This window comes from Lissotriton vulgaris, chromosome 8 (assembly GCF_964263255.1).
Source record: "Lissotriton vulgaris chromosome 8, aLisVul1.2, whole genome shotgun sequence".
Classification (NCBI taxonomy): Eukaryota; Metazoa; Chordata; class Amphibia; order Caudata; family Salamandridae; genus Lissotriton; species Lissotriton vulgaris.
The window spans coordinates 206,259,658-206,275,335 of NC_141696.1; the positions used below are offsets into that span (position 1 = coordinate 206,259,658).

Below are 15,678 nucleotides of genomic sequence, written 5' to 3' on the forward strand. Positions count from 1 at the left end.
TGATGGCCTCTTTCGTCGCCTGGGAAAGAGTGATTCAATCTTCCCAGCGCCCTGTCGCTTGGTCCCACTGATCCTCCAGAGCCTGTTGTAGAGGACGCATTCTCAGCCTGGCGTTTGGGATGAGAAAAATGCAGGACGCCATGGAACCCAGTAGAGATGCTACTTGTCGGGCTGTTGGAAGCCGAGACTCTAGCAGAATCCCACATTTCTGACTCATGGAAAAAAGTCTCTCCTCCGAAGGAAACGCTTTTCCCAAGCTTGTGTCCCGAACAGAGCCGAGGTAGTGGATGGACTGTGTAGGCCGCTGGACTGACTTCTCCAGGTTCACATGGAGGCCGAGTCTGTGTAGCTGGTGCAGGCACAGTTGCAGATCGTGCGTTACTTGTACCGGAGATGGACCTTTTAGGAGCCAGTAGTCCAGATATGGGTAAATGAAGAGACCCTTCTTGTGAAGAAAAGCCGCCACCACTGCCATGCATTTGGTGAAGACTCGTGGTGCGGACTTGAGACCGAAGGGTAACACCTTGTACTGGTAGAGTTTGTTCCCTACGACAAACCTCAGGTACTTGCGATGTTGTTGCGCAATCAGGATGTGAAAGTACGCATCTTGCAGATCCACCGAACACATCCAATCTCCGGCTTGAAGATGTGGACATATTTGGTGAAGCGCTAACATGCAGAACTTTTCTTTGACAATGAGTTTGTTTAATAGTCGTAGGTCGAGTATTGGTCTGAACTTGTCCTCCTGATCTTTTTTGGGGACAAGGAAATATCTGGAGTAAACTCCCTTTCCTCTTAGAGCGGGAGGAACCTCCTCTATCGCTCTTTTTTGCAGTAGGATTTTCACCTCTCGTCGGAGCAAGCTTAGCTGGTGAGGGCAAGAGCTCTTTGGAGGGATGCTCTTCGGAAGAGCACGGAAACGTATCCTGTATCCATTGCGCAGTATATTCAGCACCCACTGATCTCCTGTGATGCTGACCCACTCTGCCAGGTGTTGCGAAGCACTTCCTCCCACTGGAGTGGGCAACGGCGCCAGAGGACGCCTCTGTTCAGGCCTTTCCTCCTCTTGTGGTGTTGGAGGACTGTTGGTGACCTCCTCTACCTCTGCTGGGCTTGCCTCGAAACTTGGGTTTCCCTTGAGTTTTATTTTGGGACCACTGAGGGATTTGAACCCTCGGTTGAGCCCCTCTCCCCCTGTTGGTCTTGAAGCGGCGCTTGAATTCTTTTTTCTTCTCCAAGCCCACCGCCTTCACCGTATCCAGCTCAGTCTTCATTCGGGTCATCTCTTCGTCCGCATGTTCTCCGAAGAGAGTGGAACCCGAAAAGGGAAGATTTAGAATCCGATGCTGAGCATCCGGTTTCAGACCTGTAAGGCGCAACCAGGCCGATCTTCTGGCACAAACTCCATGGGAATAGGAATGAGCCGAAAGCACTGCCCCATCCGCAGCCGTGCTTATCATCTGATTCGCCACCAGACACCCCTCTGTAACAGTCTCTTCAAAGTCCTGCTGGTCCTCTTTTGGCAGCTTGGCTTTGAATCTTTCCATCGAGTCCCATAAGGCTCTGTCATATTGAACCAGAAGCGCAGCTGCACTAGCAACCTTAAGAGAGGAAGCAGCTGAGTTGCAAACCTTTTGACCCAAGGAGTCTTGTGTTTTGCTGTCCTTATCTGGCGGGACTGAAGAGGAATCAGCAACAGCATGTGTCTTCCTCGCCGCTGCCACAATCACAGAGTCTGCTGGAGGGTCAGATTTTACAAACACCGGGTCAGAAGCCGCCGGTTTGTACTTCTGAATGCGGGCTGGTACCGCTCTGATTGCTGCTGGGGTTAGGAAAACCTCCTTGACAGGATCCATAATCCCCGAGACTAAAGGCAGCAGAGGCCGGGAGATGGCTTTCTTGTGTAAAGTTTCAAAAATGACTGTCGTTGTTACTTGAGGGACAGACATCTCGATGTTCAGTTTAAGTGCTCCTCTTTGCAGTACATCCAGATACGTGCCAATGTCATCCACTGGGGAGGACCTGGACGCAGGACTGTCCGTCAACGTAGGGGAGTAGTCCCTCTTGGACGATCTGGTAGAAGAGGTAGAGGAAGTAGACGTCGACGTCTACGGTGAGCACTGTGTCTCCGCTCCCGTGATCTTTTTGAACACTCCTCCTGTCTAGGAGAGCGAGATCTGATCCGATCTTCTGTCCGAGGTTCCCTTCTAGGAGATCGGGATCTTCTGGGAGATCTGGCTGGTGATCTCACGGGCGATTTGCACCTAGGAGAGCGAGACCTGATCCGACCTTCCATTCGAGGTTCCCTTCGAGGAGATCGGGATCTTCTGGGCGATTTGGTGGGTGGTCTCACAGGGGATTTGCGCCTGGGAGGACTACGCCTGTCCATCTCCTCCACCAGATCCTGAAGCGGAGACCTGTGGTGTGGGCTGGCATATTCCTGCATACGCTTGGTAGCCCCAGAATCTCGCCAATGGTCCAAAGATTTGTACCATCTAGGTGACAACCTGATTCGCTCGGCCGATAGATCTGGTCGAAGCTCAGGAGATCTGTGTACAGGGCTTCTGGACCTTGAAGGTTCAGTTGAGGAGCCAGAGGACCGAAAAGATGAATGATGAGAAGCAGACTACGTCACCATGATTGCATCTGAATGCCTCGACGTCGAGCGTTCTTCTCTCGCCGTCGAACGCCTTCGAGGAGTCGGAGGATCAAACAATCTCGACCTCGAATGTCCATGAGACGGTCTGTAGTCTCTCGACGTCGAGCGGCGATGAGTAGCCATCGACGGAGTCCTCTGTCTCGACGTCGAACGGCGATGACCGGCCGTCGACGGATTTCCCTGTCTCAACGTCGAACGACGATGTCCTGTCGTCAACGGAGGCTTCTCTCTCGACGTCGAACGACGATGTCCAGTCGTCGATGGAGCTCTCTGCCTCGACGTCGAACGGCGATGGTCGGCCGTCGACGGAGTTCTCTGTTTTGACGTCGAATGCCTGTGCGACAACGGCGGAGGGGTATTGGGCACCCTCGACGCCGAGCGCCGACGATGCACTGACGGAGACTGCGTCCTCGACGCCGATCGATGAGCTACTGTCGACGGCGGAGGGGTCTTGGTCCTCGACGCCGAGCACCGCTTCTTGGACGACGGTGGAGTGGTCACACTTCTCGACGCAGGTCGTCGCCTGGTTGACGACAGCGGAGGGGTAATGGATCTCGACGCCGACCGTCGCCCGGTTGACGGCAGTGGAGTCGCCTTCCTCGACGCCGATCGTCACCCGGTTGACGTCGGCGGAGGGGATTTCGACGACGGAGCTGGATCTTTCGACGTCGTCGACGTACCTGGTCATCTCTTCGACGGCGAGCCCGCCGTCGACGGTAGTTTTGAAGAGGAAAACTCCACCTGTGGTTCTTCTCTCAGCGCCGAGCCCAACGCTGAAGTTGAAGGGTATGAAGACTTCTTTTTTGAAAATGTATGAACCTTCTGGAGCCCTTCTTCACCGGTGATCTTCCTCTTGAAGCCCTGTGAGCCAGGCCATAAATGCGAATCCTCTCCCTGTCTTTGAGAGTTCTTCCTGACAGGTGCTCACAATGTGGACAGGAGCCTGGATCATGATCTTCAGGCAGACATAGGATGCAGACGTCGTGATTGTCTGATTTTGCCTTCTTGTTCCCACAAGAAGGACATTTGTCAAAGAGTGAAGGCCTTCTCAGAAGAAAATGGGCAGTATCTTACTTGACTAGATGTTAAATGTCAAAGTAAGAGTAAAAGTTGTCAAAAATGAAGTATTTTTCTGTCAAAAACCAGAAAAATAGTGGAGCTGTGTAACCAGGGTCCTTCTCTGAAGGAGCCGGAAAGAACAACTGACCTAACTGTCACCCCTGGGGCATGATGGGATACAGGGGGTCATGAGTGCCTTAAAGTCACGGTGTCAGTTTATTGCTATTCAGCAACCGGTTAGCTTTTCAGTCTTTTTAGACTGTGTGTTTGCAATGCAGCCTGGGAGCTTCCTATGCTTCCAGTGACTTATGAGAATTTCTACTGCTTTCTGAGCAGTAAAACAGTTTCTAAACAATCTTTGGTGTTGTTTCTCATGTTTCTAATGCTTATTATACATGTATGGTGGAAATTCTTCACAGCATATTTCAGCTCTAATGTGATTTGGCTGCTATTGCTTGTTTTTATATATATATCATTTATATATATATATATGTATATATATATGTGGGGCACATATAATATAGTGTTTCCGGGGTCCCGCGCATGGGCGGGAATATTCTAATGCTTATGACTATTGATGAGGATCCCCTGGAAGAGAAAGTCTAAAATCATTCAATTCAAAGTCCAACCTAATGTAACTCCTACCTCCAGAGGCCCCCATTCCATCGGGGACTCCAGCTGCATCCCCTACAACCAGTCCTCCTCATCGTAGCTGCCTGCTCAACCACAACATCTGCTCCGGACCTGAGGCACCACATTCCTCCACTCCCTGTGTTGTTCCTCCTGTGGCTGTCGCAGAGGGCTTTGTGTGGATGTGTGAGGGTCAGCGAGACATGTCCGCTCGCATCATGCTGCAGGTGTGTCTGGAGATAGGCATGATGCGAGCGAAGGTTGTTGTAGCTCTGGCCACCCTCCTCACCAGCGTCAATTCCCTGGCCACAGCCATGTCGTCTGTTGTTTCTCAACTCCCTTCCCATACCACCGACAATGTCTCCCCCTGTCGTTGGCCCACACTGTTTGCCCCCCTACCCCTCGTGTGTCCCAAACCCATGTGGTGTCTGCTCCTGCACCGGCCAGCCGCATGCCTGCATCAGACTCAGAGGATCTGGAAATTGTGTTAGTAGAGGATGACCAGAAGGACACTTGACTCTTTGACTGATACATCTTTGTGGACAAAAATGTCTTTTCCCCTTGTAAATAGACTGATTTCCCTGACGCTCCCTGATGTGTTATATTTTTGTTGCCCTACCCCAATCCAAGTTCCCCTCTCCATCTGCATTAGGATCATCATTTGTTTTCCTTTCTCCCTTCCAAATGGACGGTGGTTCTAATAATCATACTTTAATATCTTTGAGGAATTCTACTTACTTTAACTTGTTTGACTTCAGTGTGAATGCCTGGTACAGGAAATGGACACGTATTTGATATGTGCAGCTGCACCCTACACCATGGCCCTACCCCACCCATGCTCATTTACACAACTGCCAAACAAAATGGTATTCAGCAGGGGATGGCTGCTACAGTGGGAGACCTGTTTTGCCTGTAACATCGGTGCGGGGCAGCCGCTATCGAAGGGCCGAGACTTCCTGGGAGACCGGGACTTCGGTAGGAGTATCGGTGGGCCCTGGAGAAACTCACAAACTGGCAGATATCCTTCAAACTGGGATTGGAATCAACTGTCCCAACAAGCCCACCGGCCGCCACTTGCTTCAGAGGGGAATGGAACGATAGGAGTGCCCTGCACTGTGCCACTGACCGCAGGACCGTTTTTGAGTAGCCTAACCTGCTGCAGAGAAGGGTAGAAGCGGGCGAGACACACAAGCATGTACCACTTTGCGATTTCAGCATGCACCGCTTGAGCCTTGTGAGTGTGACTCCTAAGGGGAAGACACAGATAACTCCGGGACGAGGAACAAAGACTGTTCCCACAATTGTCCCAAAAGGTAGGAGGTGCACCTGATATAGCGATCGAGCCAAAGGACTTGGTTGAGGACAATTTATTCTTTGCAGAGCCTTCTCAGGGCAGTGCCTGACTTCAAGATGGCGACTGGGACCAGTCTTGACCACCTCCGAGGGGGACTCCGGAGGCTCTGGGCCACTCCTAAACTGAGCTGTTGGGGCATCCCTTCTGATCCCCCTTTACATAGGCGCTCCTTCCTGGGGGCATTTCAACGACCTGATGTCTACTGTATGATCGGGCCAGGAAAATGCCTGACTCTTAGATGGTGCCTGCCCGCTGCCCCGTTCGCCCGCTGTCTTCTCCAGATCTCTGGTGTCTGCCTCTCCCAGCTATCGAGCCTCCTGCTGATGGCGCCTTGATACAATATCCCCATGCCCATCTGGATTTTGTATGGACAGTGGGTTTCTCATCTCTCCAATTCTCAACCAGACATCCGGCTCAGCCTCTCCCCATCTGCCTGTTTTGTCTTCCTTCCACCCTCCCAACCCCCCCTGACAGGGGAGTCTGAGCATTATGGCCGATGCCTGGTGCCAGACAGCTATAGAGGAGATCGGCACTGGGTCATCCCCTTGACCTTCACCTACCCAGCCGGACATTGAGCACAGTTTCTCCACGTTCTCCCTGTTTTGTCTCCTTCCTCCCCCTCCCTTTGACAACGGAGTCCGAGCATTATGGTCAACGCCTTGTGGAGCTGCCAGACCGCTATAGAGGAGGTTGGCCCTGGTTCTACCCCTTGGCCGTCACCTACCCAGCCGGACATTGGACACAGTTTCTCACCGTCTCCCTGTTTTGTCTCCTTCCTCCCCCTCCTCTGACAAATTTACCTTAACACTGCTTTTTAATCCTATGTTTGATTATGCTTCGTAGCAAATTTAACTTGTAACCTGTAATTTACTGATCCTCATGTAAAGCGCTCTGATGCCTACGGGTCTAGCCAGCGCTATATAAAACTCAATAAATACATCTAAAGGGATCTCAAAAATCAAAGAAATGTAGAAAAATAGGAAAATGTGTGGAAATTGCGGAAAGGTGTCAGCATCTCAGAAGCTCGGTCAAAAGTCTACTGAGCAAAGGGCTATAAATGTTAGCCTAAGCCACTCTAAGCTAAGAGTCAAAGGGGATAAGCATGGAGGTGTACACCTCTCAAAGTCCAAAGGAAAGTGGTGAAACCTCAGACAGTGTGAACATCCACCAGAATCTCTAAATCAACACCCCTGGGAAAGATAATATCCTTGACTACCTGCGACTATTTGCACCATTACAAATAGGAACTGTCAGCTAATGCTTTGGCTCGCAATGTTCCGTGTCAAGGTTTTCTTCTCAGACTCTTTATCCTAGTACAGTGTTAACTCTATTCTCAAACTAACAAACCATGCTCTAGTACCTGCAAGGGAAAGACACGCAAGCAGAAAACTGACAACGGTAAAGAAATACAGGAATAGTCATGGCAATTTAAGATATTAAGTAAATAGTGCACTTTTAATGTGCATGTGCACATATAACCACAAATGAATGGAAGATTTCAGTACATTAGATTCATGTTACATGTTGCATAAAGATGAGATAACTGGAATACATGTGTATAAATGTGACTTGGAACTACATTATAAGTGCATATATTAAAACATTAGTGCACATTTTACATAAAACTTTCTAGTTTCTAAATTAAATACATTTTAAGAGTGTGAGGACTGTTTTATCACATTTTTAAGACCATGATCTATTTATTAAGATTAAAGCTCACAGTGTATATAATTCTTTAGTTCTACAGTGAATGCACTTCAGGAATTCATCAAAGGCATCACTTTACATTAATAACATTAGGGCGCACTGAATATCTAGTGCTAAGTGCACATATGTTTTGCGTATTTGTGACATGGAAGGGTAGAGGCAAAATTACGCTGCTCCAAAGGCAAAAAAAGGGAACAGGTTCTTAGAGTCAAAACATAATGAGAGAGGAGGAATAGAGGTAGATTGAAGTTAGGCAGTAGCATAAAGATGTCTCTGAAACAACAAAGCTTCCTTTTAGAATGTAGATAGATTGGAGATGGTCTGACCCATTGTATGTGGAGCCAAGTTGTCTTGGAAGCCAAAAGGAAGGCAGGCCTAGGTGTGAACTACATCTGCCAGTGACAGGGTAGGAATCCATTGAAACTCAGGGAGGGGCAGGGAACAGCTCCTAGACCATCCTACTGAATTAAAAAAGCACCTCCTCACACCCAGGTCCTTTGACCCAGAGCATTCTATTTCTTACCACAGGGGGAGCCATCTCAAGTCACATGACACTGGAAAAACTGCCCTTTTGTCCTAAGTAGGAATATGGCAATTTTCTAAAAGTGTCATTTCCAAAATAGTAATATAAAATTTGACTTAACTATTAAGTTGGATTTTATATTTCTATTTAAATGAGTCTGTGAATCAATTTTCTAGCTGCTCTGCTATGGTGTAATCCAGCTTTTTCCTTTGGGAAAGCAAACCTTTCAACAGTGAAAAACAAGTTTGCAGATTTTTGCCCACTATTAGCATGTAATTTACAGACCCTAGGTACAGGGACTTACAAATAAATTAAATGTTCCAATTAGGTTAGGCCAATTTTACCATGTTGTTTTGGTCCTGGACCCTTGGCTGGCATTACAGTGTACTCCTCTTAAATAAGAGGTATAAATCCTGAAGGTTAGGCTCCTCGTGCCCGTGAACAGGTCTGCTCGTGGGCAAGAATCTGCCAGCTCCAATGACTTCAAATGTGCAGTTCCAGTGATACTAGCTCTTTGTGCTGATAGTAACCGGTTGCAACGATCGGCTGTGCAACACCTGTATTTGCGCTACAGCAATGATTGTCCTTGAAGCTTAGTGGGCTGTTTGTGCTGCAGCGATGACCATCTGTGATACCTGACCTGCTCTTCGCTCTACAGCGATTACAGTTTGTTGCATTTAACCGGCTCATCATGCTACAGCAATGATCGGCTGTGACCCCCGACCTGCTTGTCGCACTTGTAGGACAGGTATGGCACATGTCCTGATATTGAAATATAGTGTATTTTGTTTTTCACTATTGAAAGACTAACTGTCCCAGAGGATAGAATGTGAGTTTATTTATAACACCTTATAAGCATAATTACCCATTGGTACAAGGTAGAAAGTGGTGGTTAGTATGCCTGAACTCAGAATAAAAAAATGCATCTTTTATAAAGAATATTTTTATATTGTCAGTTTGAAAATACCACTTTTTTGAAAGTGGGTATTTTCTTCCTTACCCATCCTGTGTGCCTCTGCTGGTTTGTGGGTTGACTGTCTGGCTTTGGAGTTACAGGGGCTGGTGAAATGCATTCACTGTAAACAGCTACTGAGGGGGTGGGGTGTGCCCTGCCTTTCCTGTATGAGTCATGGCTGTGCTGAATAGACCTGGGCTGCATTTTGAATAGAGGCATGAGACTTCCTTGGACCTGAATGAGCCTGGTCTGCCTTACACAATGCTGTCTCCACATCCTGCCAGGAAGCTGTACCAGAAAGGAAGGAACTGGTTTTGACTAAGCGCAGAGCCTCTCTGCCATAAGAGAACAAAGAGAAATTGAGTATAAATATTGGGGCCCAGAACTTTAGAAAACTTCTGGACTTAAGAGTAACCTTTGCTAAGGAGAAGAGCTTGGAAAGCTGAAGGTAAAAGTACTGCCCCTTTGCTGTGTGATGTCTGCGGTTGGCTTGCAGTGGCTGTTTCTGCCAAGGAGAGGACCAAGACTTTGTTCTGTACTGTGCATACTGTTTGAAGAAGATCTCCAAGGATGTGAAGTAGAGCTTGTCACCTGTTCTAAAGTCCCAGGGACACAAAGACTTCACTACCAGCTCCCTGTGAACTTCCCTGCTGGGTGTTCTGACCTGCCAAGAGGTGCCTATTCCTGTGTTGGGCCTCTGGAGGTTGTTCCTGCTCCTGGGAGCTGGGAAAAGTGAGGCAACCAAAGAGGAGTGACACATCTGCACCCGTTTCTGACAACACCTCTGTGCGGGAAGAATTCTCATGCATCACATTCATGCCACTGAAGAACCTGATGCAGCATCTGCCCGCAGCTGGAGAAATCACTGCACGCCGAGTCTTGTGCACCAATCTCCAAAGACCAAGATCACCACACCAACTCCGACACAGGCCCTGCTGTGCGACTGCAAGAACTGATGCATTGTGGGATCATGGCTGGAGATATCAACGCAGCGCCATCGCATCGAGAACCGACGCATCTCCAAATCCCAATGAATTGCACCGGGGTGCCACGTCTACAAAAACGCTGGGGCCACAGTAAGAAACCGATGCATCACCTCCTCTTCAGTAAGGAACTGACACATCACCTTACCTGCGCTTAGGGAACCGATGAATGTAAGGAACAGACTCATCACCTTCCCTGTGGCGTTTTTTGTTTATGATTTTGACGCATCCAGGGTACTTTGTGTTGAAAGTGTTGCATCTATAGTTTGCTTTGGACAAAACAGTTTTTACCCTCTTTTGTTGTTTTGGTCTTGTTTGGTTCAGATAAAGATTACTTATTTTTCTAAACTGGTGTGGTGTCCATTTGTGGAGTTTTCACTGTATTACTGTATGTGTGCATAAATGCTTTACACATTGCCTCTGAGATAAGCCTGTCTGCTCGTGCCAAGCTACCAAGGGCGAGAGTAGGGGTTATATTAGAATTGTATCTCCCTACTTGGACAAAAGTGCAAACCATTGCCAACGAGAGACCCCCATTTCTAACAATTGCTAAAAGGCCCCAAGATACTGCTAAGTGCCAGTGCAGTCTGTGCTGTTTTCCCAATTCTTTGAGACAATACCCAATTATAAGCTATAGCCACTAGGATGACTGTATTATTAATGCCTTTCTGTGAACTCCTGTGTCATTCCAGTCAGTGCAAACACACAAAAGAAAGTAAGGTAACTTGAAGTCACGGTTTTTGCCAAGTTGCAAGTCGTACAACAATGCATCAGGAGCACCTTCACTTTGTAAAAACTACCCACACCCACAACATGTTGTGGCATGCTTCATCATAGGGCTGCTGCAGAACGCCTCCATGCAAACCAAAGATGGAGGCGGAGCAATAGGGTGGGGTAGACAATACAAACAAATAAAGAAGGAAAACGGAATCTGGAAGATTGTATGTAATGTTTGTGTAGTGCAAACCTAGCTGAAAGACAGCGAAATGCTGTGCATGGTCAAAGTGTGCTGTACAGTGTCAGTGAGTTGACTTGGCAGTTCTACTGACACACTGTACAGTCTGCATGATGATTTGGGGAATAAAGCAAAGTGTGGTAGTTTACTGTGTGCTTCCAGTGGCACACCTTTTTTATTATAGCTGAGCACTTCTATCTGATATCTGAGTGGTGGACTCCTGATGAACAGGAAGATGGGGAGAAAACACAAGGAGCCAATGAGTAAACTGAGACATAAAGTATGAAAGGTGGCACAGAGACCCAGCAAATGGGTTTTGGAGTTTAATTTTACAAAGGAAAATAAGAGAAATTATGAACATTATACTGATGAACAATCATTGAGTACTGTATGAAGCTATTATTTTCCAACACTGTTCTTAAAAAGTTATCTGCTGAATGCCTTATCATGGTGGAATCATTCAGAACTATACACATTCACTTTAGCATCTTTATTCATATATCATCACTCGTGTATCCTCACTTTTGTATTTTCAGTATTGTATCCTCTGCATTGTAGCCAACTGTTTTCTAGTTGATCTTTTATTCTCATTGTTATATTTTCATTGATGCGTCCTCACTCTTGTACCCCGTCAGTGCTGCATCTTCACAGTTCAACATTCACTGTTTTCCTTTCCTAGGGTGATCTAGTGTATGTGAACTATGCCCGAACAGAAGACTTTTTCCAACTTGAGCGGGACATTGGGATCAACTGTACTGGAAAGATTGTCATTGCAAGATACGGATCAATTTTCAGAGGAAACCAAGTAATATATTACCCATATACAAGTTATTCCTCTACTAAGTCCCATTGAACTTATTTTTATAAAACATTCTTACCGGATTCATCTTCACACTATATCCTTAATACGAAAAAAAAAAGTCTCAAAATATTCACAGAGCCTTCTCTTATTGTAATAGAGTATTCCATAATACACTGATCTGTTTTCTTGTTTGAACATTGACATTGATTATATAGACCTAAAAAAACAAATCATATCATGATTATGGTACAGATACACTGTGAATGTGATGTGGTTTTATGTTGAATGTACTACTGCCACAGGTTGACAGTGTTCAAGCACAAATAGTAAAACTCACAGGTGATGAAGTCTTCAATGAAAGAAACTACAGCCTCCTGCTATCTGAAATTTAAGTTAGAATACACTACGTAATAAAATCTACTCAGTTGGTGATAACAGTAGATTTCACATAGTCCTATGGCTCAAGAAACCTGTAGCACACAACATCATATAAGGGATAAAGCGAAGGTGAACATACAGAACCTTTCCACCTGGTCTTTCTTGCCCACCTTCAACCGCCACCCACAGAGAGGAGTGGCGAAGAGCCTATTGGCCAATATCTGGTAGACTAAAGCTATAGAGGTTTAATGTCAGATGAACACCATTTGGTACACATCATGGATGACAAGTAAATGAAGGAAAACCTCAGATGTTAGAGTGGCCCACACTTCTTACTAATATTCCAACCACTTCCAAATTCTCTGCAATTTCTGGAAGAGCTGGTTTATCTGGTACAGTCAAAGATATCCACACATGACTGGAGAGTAAATCCATGAAATACAAAAGATTGAATGGATGGCGGGTCCTGCAATGGAAGGATGTTAAAAAAGAAACCCTGTTTCCTAGTATAACTAAGAGTACACAGAATGGTCTCCTTCAATTTAGACCTCATATTTTGACACAATCAAATTTTGGAGACAGATGACCAGTAAGCCTAAATAACTGAAGTCCGCAAAGCACTTCTTTTTTTAATTAATTACACGTATCTGATGCATCTTGCAGAGCACCTGAATCTTAATATTAACCCCTTGCAAGCAGTCATTAACAGTGAAGTTAGCCAATAGCTGAAGTGTCTGACCCATTGCCCAGCACTGTATGCTGTAGTGGGCAGAAAACGAATGTGAATAACACAATAACATACCAATGTAAGAAGAGGGTTGGCTGAAAGTCCCTGTAAGAAAGTATATTATACATATTATTTTAGCAAAATGAAAATGTCTTGGCTAATGCAGGCCTAAATTGGGCACAAGACTTTCATGAGTCTTTGCCCATTTATTTTTCCCTCATATCTTTAGAAATATTCTCAATGACAAAGAAGTACATAAAAAAAGATGATTGCATTACCAATTGCTCAAGATTACAATGGTGGCACATACTTCCTCTAAACTTTAAGCCACGCATGGACAATTGATGCCCGTTCCTATGGAAAAGGAATACATCATGAGATAGTTTTCCTTTGTAAATTGCGAATCTTGCACAAAAGTTATCCAATAGTTACGATTTGTGCCGCGGAGTAAATAGTTGTACGTGTACTAGTTTATTTGAACTACAGACACGTCAAGTTTATTCATGCATGTGCATCTTCAACGCTCCTGCTTCATTGAGGTACCTGTTAAGGTCAATGCATACTGTTTGGTACAGAGTGTAGAGTAGAGCCAGTGTGACTAAACTGAAAGACAGAAACAAAGTCAGTGGCGGGTGGTGAGGCAGGTGGGGGAGTCCAGGGTAAGAGCGCGTGTTGAGGGGGATGGTGGGGATGTGTTGAGAATAATAAAAACATTTACCTGAAGTTGCCGACCATCTCCCGAGTTGCATCACTCCTGCTGGCCTCCTCCTGGTCCCAGCAGCCCCTGGAACAGATGCCCATCCAAACCCGCCCGGCTGCTAAATGCAGCCGGGCTGGAGAAACCAAAGTGGTCATGTGTGTTTTAGTCTTCCTGAGACGACTGGCCAAACACATATGCAAACTTAGAGAGTGCACAAGCACTCCTCTTCCTCTCTTCCATGCCCCACCCCTCCATGCACAAGCTGGCTCAGAGACGGCAAATGAAAAATAAAATGACGCTTGAGAATAGTTTAATTTTTTGTTTGCTGGCTCTGTGTCTGGAAGTGGGGCGGCGCTCCTCCGCCAATGTGGAGGAGTCACCACTTCACAAACTGGATCAGAAGTAGAAAGGATGTTTACTATTGAAAAAGTTAGCTATGCTTGGAAGTTGGATGTAAAGAAACTGATGCATTCTGGATGTAGTTGCTGGAGTGGAAATTTCAGACATGCAAATGAAATGAAGGATCACACTGTGAATGTTTGTACGAAAATAAAATATGGAAAACAAAACTCAAATTATACTTTTAGGGCATATTTGAGTAAATCCTAGTCTTGTGCTGGGTAGATATTGCCAGCAAGATATTGTTTAGCGATAGGATAAGGGCAAACTGCAGCATACAACTATGTTCTTTCAGAGAGATTTTCAACCCATGTACTTTGGTCTGCTGTTGCAGGTGAAGAATGCAATAAATGCTGGAGCTATAGGAATCATTCTTTTCTCTGACCCGGCGGATTACTGTGCTCCAGGGGTTGAGCCCTACCCAAATGGCTGGAACCTTCCTGAAGGGGGTGTTCATCGTGGGAATGTTTTGAACCCGAAAGGAGCAGGAGACCCTCTTACTCCAGGGTATCCAGCAAAAGGTAAGGCTGAAAGTCCCAGCTTCCACATACTCCTACATCATTGTAAACATTCATCAAGGATTTATAAAGGGTGCCAAATCACCTGTGAGGGTCTCAAGAGACAAGAGTTGTTATCTGCTTTGTGATGATCTGTTCTTTCAAACATACAGGTCTAGAGTCCTTTCCTGAATTGTCGAAGTGATGGGATAGTCTGAGGTGCAAAAGGAAGGTTGTTCCAAGCTTTGGCTTCAGGTGTTATGAGCGTCCTCCACTGTTGTCTCTTCGATCCGGGGTTTTTATCTGCATAGAAGAGGGCGGCGGATCGCAGGTGTCAGGTTTATTGGTGGAAGGTTATGCATTTGTTGATGTATGCTAGTCCTTTGTTATGCAGGACTTTGTATGCATAGGTCAACATCTTCACCTGGCATCTCTTCTGGATCTGGAGCCAGTGTAGCTTCTTGAGGTGGGGTGTGGTGTGGGTCTGTCTAGGGAGGTCAAGGTTGAGTCTTGCCGCTGAGGTTTGTATTGTCTGTTGTCTCTTCAAGAGGTGTTCGTTGACTCCTGCGTAGAATGTGTGTCCGTAATCCAGCTTGCTGGTTACAAGGGCCAACGTGACAGTCCAGGAGTCAACTGAGAGCCACAAAAATATCTCGTAGAGGATGTGTCGTGGAAACAGGTGGATGAGACTGCATGTAATGGTTTCTTCATAGATAGCTTGCTGTTCAAGATGATGCTGAAATTGTGGTCCTGGTCTGTCGGCGGGAGCATGGGCCGAGTTTAGAAGGCCACTATGCGACATTCCATGGCGAGATGTTCCCGAGTATGAGGACTTCCGTCTTGTCAGTGTTGCGCTTAAGGCAGTTGTCCTTCATTCAGTCATCGACATTCATCATACATCTGTAGAAGCTGGCTCTGTTTGTGGAGGAGTCTTCTGACAGCACGAGCTGGGTGTCATCGGCATAGGCTATTATGTTGACTCCGTGCAATCTGATGGTGTTGGCCAGAGGGAGCACGTATGTGTTGAAAAGGGTGGGCTGAGATACGAACCTTGGAGGACACCACTGATGATTTTCTTGGGTTCTTCAGTGAATGATGGGGGACAGATTCTTTGAGTTCTTCAGGTGAGGTATGAGGTGATACATTTGAACGGGTCTCCCTGGATTCCAATGTGGTGTAGTTTGCCAATCAAGATGTGATGGAAGACGGTGTCGAAGGTGGATGACACGTCCAGGAGGGTAAGTGGTGTGTTTTTTGCCATGGTCCAGGAGGGCCCTGATGTCGTTTGTGGCTGTGATCAGAGCTGTCTCAGTACTTTGTTTGGCTCAGAATACGGATTGAGAGAGGTCC

At 46.4% G+C, this 15,678-nt stretch overlaps 1 protein-coding gene across 1 annotated transcript in view; it reads left to right on the plus strand.

Moving 5' to 3' along the window:
- The window catches only part of LOC147696878 (N-acetylated-alpha-linked acidic dipeptidase 2-like), a 476,544-nt gene that overhangs the window by 153,881 nt on the left and 306,985 nt on the right, over positions 1-15,678 (plus strand). Inside the window, exons 6-7 of the mRNA XM_086933986.1 lie at positions 11,505-11,630; positions 14,166-14,352. Coding sequence (XP_086790112.1) covers positions 11,505-11,630; positions 14,166-14,352 — 313 coding nt within the window. The remainder of the gene's footprint in view (positions 1-11,504; positions 11,631-14,165; positions 14,353-15,678) is intronic.